The 12,547-nt window shown below is 38.8% G+C and overlaps 1 protein-coding gene across 2 annotated transcripts in view; it reads right to left on the bottom strand.

Moving 5' to 3' along the window:
* LOC121713614 (immunoglobulin-like and fibronectin type III domain-containing protein 1) overlaps nucleotides 1-11,767 on the bottom strand; it is a 30,491-nt gene extending 18,724 nt beyond the window's left edge. Inside the window, exons 1-14 of one of the 2 annotated variants that reach the window (XM_042098318.1) lie at nucleotides 11,606-11,767; nucleotides 10,607-10,692; nucleotides 8,010-8,051; nucleotides 7,340-7,462; nucleotides 6,424-6,563; nucleotides 6,191-6,290; nucleotides 5,831-5,875; nucleotides 5,687-5,720; nucleotides 5,321-5,510; nucleotides 4,761-4,874; nucleotides 4,187-4,358; nucleotides 3,555-3,827; nucleotides 2,527-3,057; nucleotides 1,785-1,901 (exon numbers count right to left, since the gene is read on the bottom strand). In XM_042098318.1, coding sequence (XP_041954252.1) covers nucleotides 1,785-1,901; nucleotides 2,527-3,057; nucleotides 3,555-3,827; nucleotides 4,187-4,358; nucleotides 4,761-4,874; nucleotides 5,321-5,510; nucleotides 5,687-5,720; nucleotides 5,831-5,875; nucleotides 6,191-6,290; nucleotides 6,424-6,563; nucleotides 7,340-7,462; nucleotides 8,010-8,051; nucleotides 10,607-10,652 — 1,927 coding nt within the window. In that variant the 5' untranslated portion in view covers nucleotides 10,653-10,692; nucleotides 11,606-11,767. The remainder of the gene's footprint in view (nucleotides 1-1,784; nucleotides 1,902-2,526; nucleotides 3,058-3,554; nucleotides 3,828-4,186; nucleotides 4,359-4,760; nucleotides 4,875-5,320; nucleotides 5,511-5,686; nucleotides 5,721-5,830; nucleotides 5,876-6,190; nucleotides 6,291-6,423; nucleotides 6,564-7,339; nucleotides 7,463-8,009; nucleotides 8,052-10,606; nucleotides 10,693-11,605) is intronic. The other variant, XM_042098319.1, reaches the window with a different exon arrangement.
* Nucleotides 11,768-12,547: the final 780 nt, after the last annotated feature.

Genomic DNA, 12,547 nt, shown 5'->3' on the forward strand with positions numbered 1-12,547 from the left:
CTTCTACTGACAGCTTCTAACTATGTTACTAAAACACACAAACACACAAGACAAAGAAAACAAGAATAATCACAAGACCATTTGCATTCATGTGAACATGAATTGGTCTAGTTGTTGTGATAAGAGAAACATGTAAGATCACAAAGATCACAAAACAACTACAGTACAAGACCTTTTGAATTCATGTAGGCCTACCGGTACATGAATTGGGCCAGTTGTGATATGACAAACATGTAAGACAATGTTAGAACCAATCAGTTCAAACCCTTTGAGGGCATTTCTCTCTCTCTTTCAGTTCATTAAAATTCCACCCAATCTTGTTTGTGGGTGAATTTAATGAATGCATCTCATCCATGCAACCAATGACCCAGTTTCTCTCTTACCAGTGGCCGTCCCGGGCTGCTGGGAACCTTGCCTTGCACGTCGCCTGGCAGGATCCTTTCTTTTGGGATTGGAAGTTGTACTGTTACCCTGCATGCCAGCTCCGCCTTCAGACTGGGTCCCATTCAGTGTTCCTTCTTTCTCTTCTTCTTCCTCTGAGGTTGTTTCAAGCCAGTCTTCTCTTTCTCCTGCATATCCTCCTTCTTATATGTTTTCAATAATGTAGAACATTTTCAGTTGTTGGCTGTACTTCAACTCCGTTATGTGATGTTGTGACACCAAGCCATGTCAGACAACAACGTACTTTCCCATTTCAGTTTTGCACAAATTCAACCATGCACTGAATGATGCCAGGTATGGAGGATTTTCTAATATGTCACAAAAAAACTCCATAGCCAAGATCCATTGAATAATGGATTTTGCACCTTAAATGCATGATTGAATTTATGCAGTGGGTTGGACAATAATGTTACAAACAATAGACAGCTGGTACATCACGTACCAAACAATGGACTCCAGCTGGGTCTTAATCCAACTTTTGAATGTGAATTTTGAACATTCATATAGGAAATCCTGAGTGAATGGTTGGATTCCAATCAAATCTATTACATCAAATCAAGTAAATTAATTCACTAGATTGACTCCCTATTTGCACATTCTATTTGCACTATAATTTTGAGGATTTATTTGCATTTGTTGAGATTTATTATTGCTCACAGCTGCTCACAACTCCCTGACTAGAAGTGTTCATTTTAAATTCACCTGGATGTAAATGTGCATATAGAGTCATTTTTGTCTCAGTTGAATTATCATAAATGTCTTTGAAAAATGCAAATAAGTTGGATAGACACTCAGCTACATACAAGACAGCCGAGTATAACATGGTCACAACAAAACAAATACTAGTGTTGTGCTGACAATTTTTATGGTCAGTGTTTTTCACAAGGTTAGATCAGAAACACTCATCCAAAGCTCAAATGTTGTAGCTGATCAGGAATGCAAATTTTTTCAATTATAAAAATGAAGAAGTAGCTGTTCATGCCATTACAATGTCAACATTACTATTGTCAACAGATTAAGGTAGTTTGTAGTGCAATTTATCTGATATAGCACACAAACTATAAACTCTATGACACATTCTATTCTATTCTAAGATTATATTAGCCACCAGAAATATAGCAATATGCTAGTTAGGCAGATAGCAAAACCCTAAATCAGAATATTACGAAATCTTTTGTTAATTCAAAATAATTTGATCAGATTTACACCTTCGCTATATCACATAGTGAGGCCATTATAGCAGTGCTTATTATAGCAATAAGACCTGGGAATGGATTTATGTGTGCGTTGCTCTGATTGCCATGCTTGCATGTGCCATACTGCAGAAACATTGTCAGTCTTACCAGTAACCTTGTCTGGACCAAGTTGCACCTTATTTCTCTTGGCTCTCTTGCCATCTTTTCCCTCTTCATTGATTTGCCCTGATTGTGCATTTGGGTCAATGCCATCATTGAGTGAATCTGTCAGGAGATTTTGAAATCGCCTTTCAATCCAATGTATATATATATATATATATATATATATATATATATATATATATATATATATATATATATATATATATATATATATCATTTTTATTTTGTTATCATTATATACTGTATGTAATAAATGATATGACAAAAAAAAAAAAAAAAAAAATATATATATATATATATATATATATATATATATATATATATATATATCATTTTTATTTTGTTATAATTCATATTTAGAACAAAATACACAATATATAAATGTGAATATGTCTACAAGTCTACAAGTTAAAATTGCTGAAGTAGAAAGATCATAGCCAGGGACAAGCCAAGAATCTTACCCTCTTCTGCAAAAAAGTGATTATTTCAAATGATATGATTTTGACTTTAATTCAATTTCATATTGTGGAGAGATATGGTAATAGCATGTTCAAAATCACATATCAATTTGTTATTGTAATTGTATTGGTGATTGTTTCCTGGGATATAAATGCACCGATCCATTTGGTGGAATGTCTCAGATGTCCATCAGGCAAAACAGATAAATGGCCTATCTACACATTGATTACAGTTAATAACATGTAAATTATGGAATGCTATGCTTTACCTTTGTTTAGGTTGTCATTTGAATCTTTTCCATCGTCTTTTCCTTTGCTCAGCCCACTGCCATCATTGGCGCCTCTCTTTCCAGATCCGTCACTGTTACCCTTCCCCTTCAGTTTGGACCCATCCACATCAGTGCCATGTCCGGAGCCATCTTTTCCAGAACCATCTTTCCCAGAACCGTCTTTTCCGGACCCATCTTTTCCAGACCCGTCTTTTCCGGACCCATCTTTTCCAGACCCGTCTTTTCCGGAGCCATCTTTTCCAGAACCATCTTTTCCAGACCCGTCTTTTCCGGACCCATCTTTCCCAGACCCGTCACCTACCCCAGAGCCTTGGCCCTTGCCATCTGCTCCGTCAGCTGCTTCGGCGACGGCCTGGGCTGCCTCGGCCCTCAGCCTCTCCGCTTCCTCCCTGTCCCTCACCAGCTTCTCCTGCTGCTCCTGGGCTAGCTTCTCCAGGTCCACCCCGGCGCCTCCAGCCTGCGTTGTCTTCCTGGCCACCTTCTTGCCCTTATTAGCAGGGTCGGAATCAGCTGTGGGAGACGACAAAGGGGTATCAGTGAGGTATATGGTTTGGAAAATAAGTCTAATATGCCAGTTGTGTATCTGAATTATTCTGTTACTCTCCAGACTTATGTAGCTGCTTTGCTGCATCTGAACTGATATATCAAGCCAGAAGTAAACAGCTTTACATTATAGGCACAGTTCTTGTTAACAAAATATCTGAAGTAGCCTTTATAAGTCTGTTTTATCCAAAGCTTAAATGCTTTGGATAGAGTTTGGTCTTTGGTCAAGTCTCGGTCCTCTACGGAGCTCGGGAGGTGTCATTGTAAGATTATATATTGAGAGAATGTGCGCTCATTTCCCTCATCATATTTTTACTAGCTATATTGTGTGCTTGTTTTACTTTAAATTGTATTCTTGTTTTAATAAAATTGTGTGCTTATTTTAATTCTTTAGTTTCCACATTTTATTTATAGGAACTAGGAGTTTGGTCAGTTAGGACAGTTTGGTAAAGCTGTAAAATTACCCTCCACGATCAGCCAGGCACTGCAGGTTTTAATGCCTGCTATAGCGCAGTAGATGCCCTTGTCCAGCTGCATGCAGTCTTTCACCAGCAGCCTGTGGATAAGTTTGTCATCTGACATAGTGATTGAGTACTTGTTCCCATCCTCCAGGGCCACGTTTTTGCCCAGCCATTGAATTCTGCCAAAGGGGTGAGAGAGGACACACTCAAAGAGGGCATCCTCGCGCTCTTTGGCCTTCACCTCCTGGAGTTTCACGATGAAGTCCACCATAGGAACTATGCACACAACAACAGTTTGATTAGTACTTAAAACTTCTGCCCTCTCAGCCTCCTCTAATAGTATTGCTTGATGTAGGACAAATGTGTCTGCTGAATTCACATTATTTTGACCTTGAAAAGCAAAAGAGTTTGGTTCCAAAACGCTTTATCCTCCATGTTAATGAATTTTCATAAATATTTTTTTTTACATTTTGTTTTTAGTAGAAATGCAATTGGATATTTATCTTTACTTTACAAAACAGCAATTTGATTGATACAGTATTACCTGAAATACACAATTAAATAGCATGACTTTTTAATGTTTTTAAAAATGGAGATATAGCGTTTTGAAACCAAACTCTTCATTATGGCCTTACTCTTAAAATCAGTAGAGAACATGTTGACCTCCTCCACATCCACCTGGTAGAGGCCAGCATCCTCAGGTAGCAGGTCTTTGACAGAAAACACCAGAGTCTTTCCAACTCTCTTCAGGCTGTGTTTAATCTCTGTATCATCATTGTTGTCCGTGTACGGGATCATGACACCGTCCTAAATCGCAGCAGGTCAAGACATGTGAGTATGCGTCTCTAGGCATGATGGGCTGATCACTTTGACAAGTTTAGAATGATGAATAATGAATGACGAATGATGCATTGTGATACACTGTGATGTGAAATCAAATGCAGTGTGAGAGTTAGTGAGAGTGTGCATTGCTTGCTGACATCTTAGCCAATTAGTTTGCCAATTAGTATTGCAATGTTTTCAATTTCTGGGACTTCCACTGAGGACTTTGTCAGGCCGATGAAAAGGATGAGGATATTCCAAAATGTGTACAGAACATTGAAGAAGAACTTTTTGCAGAATATAGATGTTCATGGAAGTTGTCTGTTGACCGCAACACACTCATAATTTGGTTTTAGTCAGTGTCATCTTAATCTAAATCAGCCTCACCTTGTAGAGGAAAATCCTACTGGCAGGGTCTTTGAGCTCCAGGTCAAGTTGAAATGATGCAGAGCCGTTTGCTTTCACCTCAATGTGTTTCAGGTTAGATATAGCCTCAACATACTGGCAAGAGTGAAGGATGGATGGGGGATGCCATGGAAGGTAATGAAGGGATGGGGAGAAGATGAAGTTAGAGACCATTTTGATCGATGCCCATGAAATGGGTTAACACCATAGACTGTATATATATAGAAATACAGTCTACGGTTTACACTGACATGTGACTGTTGAGGGTTCAACACATACAGTATTTCAATGATGAATGCTGCTGTCAAACATATGCATCATTAAAACATGTTTCGACTGCCAAGCCATTTGTCTTTTTTTTTCCTCATTTAGAGGTAATTTGGCCATATGGCTTGTACTCATGGCGTAGCAGGGTTGCCAATTCTTGCAAAGGGCAGGAATTGTCTCTGGTATCATTTCAGTGAAATCACCTGTTATAAGCAGAATGATCAACAGTAATGTGTTGAAAGACAAAACTACTGTAAATCCAATGAAACACCAACCATCTTTTGCTCCTCCTCTCTTTCCTTCTTTATCTCATTGAGTTTCTTCAACATCCAGCGGAAATTGGTGACGCCAAACTCAGCACAAATACGTTCATAGTCCTTCTTGTCTGCACTCATAAGGATCTCCCAGAACTTTTCATCAACTTCTCCTGCGTCCCTCTTCTGTTCTTCCTTCTCCTTTCCTTTCCTGCAGTAGAGGAATACTGTGTTTTAAAAAATAACAGTGCACACTTAATCAAGTCTGTTTTTGCGGGACTACAAACACACAGTTGAAAATATGATTTCTGCACTTCATACTTGTCAGTTCACTAAAAATAAGAGTCTTAGATGACAACATCATCACCCATCTCAAATTACACAGACCTCTTTCTGAGCATCTTTCTGAACTCAGCAGGATCTGTTGAATTAAAGTTATGAATATATGAGAACAAGTATGCATTTGCAAAAAGGTCAAACAAACTTGACATGAAAAGAGAATTCTGTAAAGAAGAGACACAGATGACATACCAACTTCTATGTCTTCCAAAACAACCTTGTTTTTCTTGAACCCAACTGATACAAGGTTAAACGTAGAGAAAATGTAGAGAAAAGCAGAAGTAAAAAAGATAGAATATTGAATAAAAGAAAAAACTCAAGCATTCAATAACATTGAGTGTAGCTGTGCATTTGTACAAAATCAGAATGGATGTACTAAAGCATTGCTACTGTATTTGTTCAAGATGGGGAGAAACTGCTTCAATGATGTGCACAAGTGATAAGATGATATGAAGTTTGAACAAACAGTTTTGAGAATTATAATTCTGATCTGAGAAATGTGGCATGAAGCAACTGAGAAAAACTAATAATCAGAGATGACAGCATTCTCACCTTCAATGACATTGAGTGTAGCTGTGCAAACTGCTTTCCCATATTCATTGTGAGCATAACATTTGTAGGTATCGGCCTCAGCTCCAGTTACCTTGGGAATCTAACCACATACAGATAGTATATTTTTATCATTGGAAACAGACACACACATTCTTGGTCCTCCATGCAAACTCCACAGATACTCTACACACCCTGCCACTAAGTCATGTCAGAATAAAGGCTATAGATCTTACCACTAATGAATACTCTCCAGTGGTCTCATCATACTTCTGCTCAAATTTGCCTTCGTCAGAGAGTTCACCCTTGGCTCTTCTCCAAGTGAGCTCAGGTTTCGGATCACCACATATGACCGCTTTGAAAAGGGCCAATTTACCTAAAGTTGACAAACATGATAAGCTTGTAGCTTCGCTTTGCATTGGGCCTAACAACACCCCTAAGCTGTTCTAAAATCAGTGGAATCTATGGCCTTTTGGAGCTTATTGCTTAATTATATTGACTGCACACTGATGTACAAACTGAAATAGAAAGATATAAGATATCCAAATATATTTGATTGGTGTAGATTCAGTTTTGAGTCTCATATATCCACACTATCCATTCTGTTGGGAAAAGGGGGTGGAAAAGTCCAGCTTTAGAAAGTAAAGGTCCAGCCATGTATTGGTTCTACTGCACACTTACCTGGCAGAAAAGTTATGTGCTAATTACAATCAGCTGGTTTAAATTAATGGTTGGCACAGATACTGTATGTGGTAGGATTATTACTTTCTGATGCTGGACTTTTCCACCTCTGAGGAAAATGCTCACAAAATGTTGCATTAATCACCATCAAAAAGCTGTCTCTGCCAAGTGATTCCTTGCCTAATGCATTTACAGTTAGAGACTGTTGATGAACTGACTTTCATTGTAGTTACATTTGTTTACATTGTAGTTTACATTTAGGCTACATTTATTCATTTAGAAGACACATTCCACAGAATGAAGAATATTTAAAGCACAGCGTTTGGAAGCTGTTGCAAAGCTTGGCAGAGGGCAGACTCCTGTGAGAAACAAAATATCGACCCCTGGCTTACAAGACCAGTGCTCTTGCCGCTGAGCCATAGATGTTGTTGTACAGTGAGTGTATGATATGCTGTGTGTTTTGTGCCTTACCCTCCTGGATGGTTAAAGCGATGGGTTTGCGAATGAAGTCTGGTGTTGTCATCCCCTCAGGGATTTCCTCCACCCACTGTGTGACCATGACACCTGGGACTTTGGATCGCTTCTTGATGCCCACTGAAAGAATAAGCAAAGATAGTTAATACAGAACTGAAGCCACGTCAAGTGATAAGTGTTAAGTGAACTCTTCCACTCCTTCATCTGGCCTCAGGTAGCATCCTTGCTAAGCTGTGTCTGTATCGTTAGTATGTTGTTTACCCTTCTGCCAACAGGTGTCAGTCATGTCACACTAGACAAAGTAATGCACAGTGATGTGATGGTTAAGCAGATCCCAAGTAAGACATTTGATCTATTACATTTCCAGCAAATTCTCTTGACACAGAATGGCAGAAATGTATTACAAATCTGCAGCTAATAGCCTATAGTAAGGATCTGCTTAATGGAATTGCTTTCCATTTAGGTTATGAGACATTTGTGGAAAATGTGGTTACTTATACGGATTCCACTGGTTCCTCTGAATCCATGAGATTTCCTCCAAGAGGTGGTCAGAAGAAACAGGGGGGGGGGGGGGGGGGGGGTAGCAGACTGACAGAGACTCACGGAATACATACACACAGGGGATCACATACAGTCCTGGACAGTCCTTGGCTGCAATGCTCCCTACCTCTTTTCTTGTTAGGTTTCTCTTCTTGAGGGGGTTCAGTTCCTGCTCGAGTAAAGACATGGGAATCACAGAACAGGAAAACAAGACAGAAAAGGGTTATTTCCCGGACAAGTCCAGGCTCAGGCCAACAACTTTGCCCAAGATAGTAGAAAGACACAGAAGAGAAGAGCCATCATGGGATGGTCTGTATACACATAGACTCTGGGAGATACACAGTGCATAGCAGGGAACAGACAGGTAGTATTTTCCCACCAAAAATGAAAAAGGAAGATGACATCTATTGAAATGTTTGTGTTGTTCTACATCTCAGTATAATAAAGTACATTAACAGAAATGTTATCAGCCTTTGATACCAGGGAGAAACATTATCATAAAACGAAACTACTGTCGCCAAAAATGGTCAAGCCAGAGCTCATTAGTTTACTTATTCAACTGATGAGCTTAGTTTTTCTTTTTTTTAAAGGGTGGATTTCTTTTTTCAAATAAGATACCCTGAGGCTCTGTTAATTATTCCATGTTAATTAAAATACAATATAATTGGTCTCCTGAGTCTAATTGATAATGACGTTTGTCATAACATATTTTGATAAATATGCTGGTCAAGGTCATCTTTTTTTCATGTTTTGGTTGACTAGCTGAACAAATAGTCAGACAGGTGCCGACAAACAACAAAATTGACATTGAAATGTCATATTGAAGAGGTAAGTAAGAATTGTGGTTATCATGTCGCAAATTAAGACTTAAAGAATCTTCAGCTGAACATTCAGCTGTCCTTCCAATGGGACGAGCATTCACCACAAACAGCAAAGTTAAGTGTTAGTTCCTCCAAAATATCTGTTTCGTTTTTTGAAGATGTGCCCTAATTTCATTCATGGGTGATGCGGCTGGTAACACACAAAGTCCAAGTCCGATTCTTGGGTCAGTCTAAGTGCCCACATGGGTTGGTCAGTGTAATGCTGGGTTGTGTCCACAAAGAGACGTGGGAGTTCCATGTATAAATGTAACGTCTTTTCCATGAAACTTCAAAATGATTTTCTGTTGGGCAGATCTACCACACTAGGACGTCAGTCCCCTCACTGTGCAGCTGATGCATGAAGACTATTCTGCAGCAAGTGTTGTACGCCTACTGTCGAATTAGATATTTAGACACTAGATAAATGGAAGACACTGTATTTTGAATGTGAGTTCTTGCATCACACATTCTAATAACATTGATTTAAAACAAAACTGTAATTACTTTAAGCCTGCAGTTACGATTCACATAAAATGCAGAGGTGGTAAATTGTCCACTCTATTGACACACGCAAGAGCCTCTCTGATACAAGAATTGATATAAGGCAACAATATTCACTGATTTAAGACTACACTATTATCATGGCAGTTCCCAGAACTAGAGGCCTATAAATAATGTAATGAGCTATAAAGCGCATCTAAAAGGGTGTACGTCAGTTATGTGTCCAGTTAAGGTCCTCTGAATCTGATGGCCAGACTTTATTGGGTATAGCCATATTGAGCTTCTGCCAGAGAGGTGGTCTTTTGTCAGTCCCATTTTAGCGATTTGACTCCATTTTGTTATCAGAGAGGAACAGCGAGGGTTCCCTTCATCTTATTTTGACAAACTTGTCTCCCACATTGGAGTTGGATGCAGCATAATTCTTTCCCTGAAAGGTATGTTTATTAAACCACCATGGAAAGATCAGTCATTATGAGCAGAAATTGAGCTTTAGCTTGCTTTCAGGAATTAAGAACACTGAATTGTCCTTCTTAGAGTCCTACAATGTCAGTAAAACCTTCAGGTCTTCTTTTCTTGCCACGTCTGCGGCATAAGTGAAGAAGATTCTCCAGCGCAGGACATAAGCGGTTTTACCTTGGGGACATTTACATATACAATATTTAGCATTGCAAATAGTCTGTGAAGACATTGGGGGAAATCCTGTCCTGACATTTGAACAGAAATGCCATCCCACTGAGATAAATATACTCTACTAAGCTACAAAATATATACTATAAATACTATGAATGTATGAATTAACTATGTGTGTTTCTTAATATTAATGTGTTTGGGAATCAACAGAATCAAAGGTTTAAACAGAGAGCAACAATTTCATATAGTTCCAAAGTTCCCTTTAGATTCCTAAAATCCCACTCAAGCTGCTATGTCCCTGGACATTAGTGAGATCACCACATGCATAATGCTCACTCACTCACTCAATCAGTGACTCACTCAGTCATTCACTCTCTCACTGATTCAGTCAGTCACTCACTTGCTCACATGCACACATGCCACATGAGATGTAATGAGCATTAGAGCATAAAAGCATAAAGAGCATACTAAAGTGCCTCACTCAATCATTCACTCACTTACTCACTTACACACAAACACACACACACACACACACACACACACACACACACACAGTGCCGCTCTCTCTGCAAGGACAAGAAAGAAATTAGCAAACAAATGACAGGTGTGAGGAGCATAAAAATCGTGCTAAACATGACTAATTTGTTATTGTATTGTTGTTACCCCATGAACGGCTTATTATTTTACAATCAATATTAAATCAGATGATTAGATTCAACCATGAAAAGTTTACCCTGTCCCACAGCTGTTTGGTCTGTAACCTTTGATTTCTTGATCATCTTGGCACTTTACAATATCGGATCCAAATGCCAGAAAGTCCTAAAAATAAAACGCACGTATTACACACAACTTTTGGATCAAACATCAATCATATCTGTGTACCACCCAGTGATAGCACCTGCACCCAAAACAAACACACAAACAAAGAAACCCAAGCATGAATGAAGGATTTGAATGATCACATCTATGTGGATCACAACGCCCAAGTGTAACTCAAGTGATATTGGTGTCACATATCTCTGCCGAGCTCTGACCTAAAGCTCTGAGAGATACCATATATCTGCCAGTGGAACTCCTTGATGACATGGTTTCAATTGCACTTGCTGAAAAGTCTGTAGCTGTACAATGAGTGCAGGATACAGGTGCTTTTGTCTGACTTTTCACCCCTCATGAAATGTGACTGAAATATGAAGACATACACTTAGGACTTAATATTAAAAGACAGTGTCATTGTGTAGTTGTGCATTTCCCTAGATTTCTCCAAGCTTTAAACTGTTCATTTTAATGTTATTGCCATGTTGATTGATGTCATTATAAGTCACTTTGGACTAAAGTGTCTGCTCAAAACTGTACACACAAACAGCATAAGCCTGATGGAATTGCATGTGGTACAATTCAACAAATGTATGCACCTGTAGCACACTGCTAGTGCAAGGTGCTAATAACTCCAAGGTCACAGGTTCAGTTCTGAAAATACTATGCACTGATCTGAAAATACCATTTTATACACATGAGTATAAAAGCAAGTGAACGGTAGGTTATGGCCAAATCAGCACTATATATTGAATTTTGCCAAGTGTGACCTGTGTTCTATCTTGCTGGGGCACAGAACCAAAAACACAGCAATAATTATTTTATCTTGTTATAAAAAAAAAACTTTAGTGGTAAAACAGATGACACAGGCAACAGCATGGTGTGCATATGGTGTAGAAGAGAGAGAGCAGACACATACCTGTTCTGCTGTGTACTCTTTATCACCAACAAATCCAACGTTGCCTGATGCCCACTTCAGTGTCTACCCTTTTCTGTTCAGTCAGACAATAAATCCGTATAGGAGAGAGATAGAGAGTGAGAGAGAGAGATGGAGAGAGTATTTTTGGTTGTACTGCCGACCAGCACGCGTCTAGACAAAATAAGTATTAGAGGGAGGCCCGTCCCTCTATTTAGGCTAGTAATTTAAAGGGGAGGAAGACAGAGGAGGAGGATCGCTCTGAACATTTCACCCCGCATTGGATTTCTCAGTGCCTAATGACTGGTGACAGCATGGCCATCCTTTGCACCATATTCGCTGACAAGGCCATGATAAGTGTGGGCTTAGTTGAAAAAGGTGTAAATGTTGGACAGGTATTCACTCTCTGTCCCATCCCTGCTGTGGAGTGAACCGTAACAGCTGTAAGGGCCAACTCTCATCCACGTTTTGTTTCTTTAACATACATATAACTGTATAACTGTAAAGTTTGACAGAAATATAAACTTAAATTACACAATTGGGGTTTGTATGATTGTGTGGAAATGAAAAACAGTGGCCACTGGTTTCTGACACATTTAGCATGTCAGCAACCATGCAACTGTAACCCAGGTTTACAAACTAACCTATGAACCCAAAATAAGATCAATAATAATAATAAACATCAAAACAGTGTTTAGTTTATTGATTTATATTTTATTGAAACTAAGAAAGAAGTGACAACAGAAAATATGCATTGCAGATATTTGATTAAGAAGTGAATAAAAATGAACTCTATAGCTTTAAAATAGTATAGCTTTAATGACTAGGAAAATGTTAGAGCTCCCTCTACAGGTTGTAGTGAGAGGAAACAGGGAATCGAAACTTAACTAAGAATTCGTCAGTCCAGAAAAGAAAGAGAACGAAGATTTGAGGGAAAAAGAAGCG

This window comes from Alosa sapidissima, chromosome 7, assembly GCF_018492685.1.
Source record: "Alosa sapidissima isolate fAloSap1 chromosome 7, fAloSap1.pri, whole genome shotgun sequence".
Classification (NCBI taxonomy): domain Eukaryota; kingdom Metazoa; phylum Chordata; class Actinopteri; order Clupeiformes; family Clupeidae; genus Alosa; species Alosa sapidissima.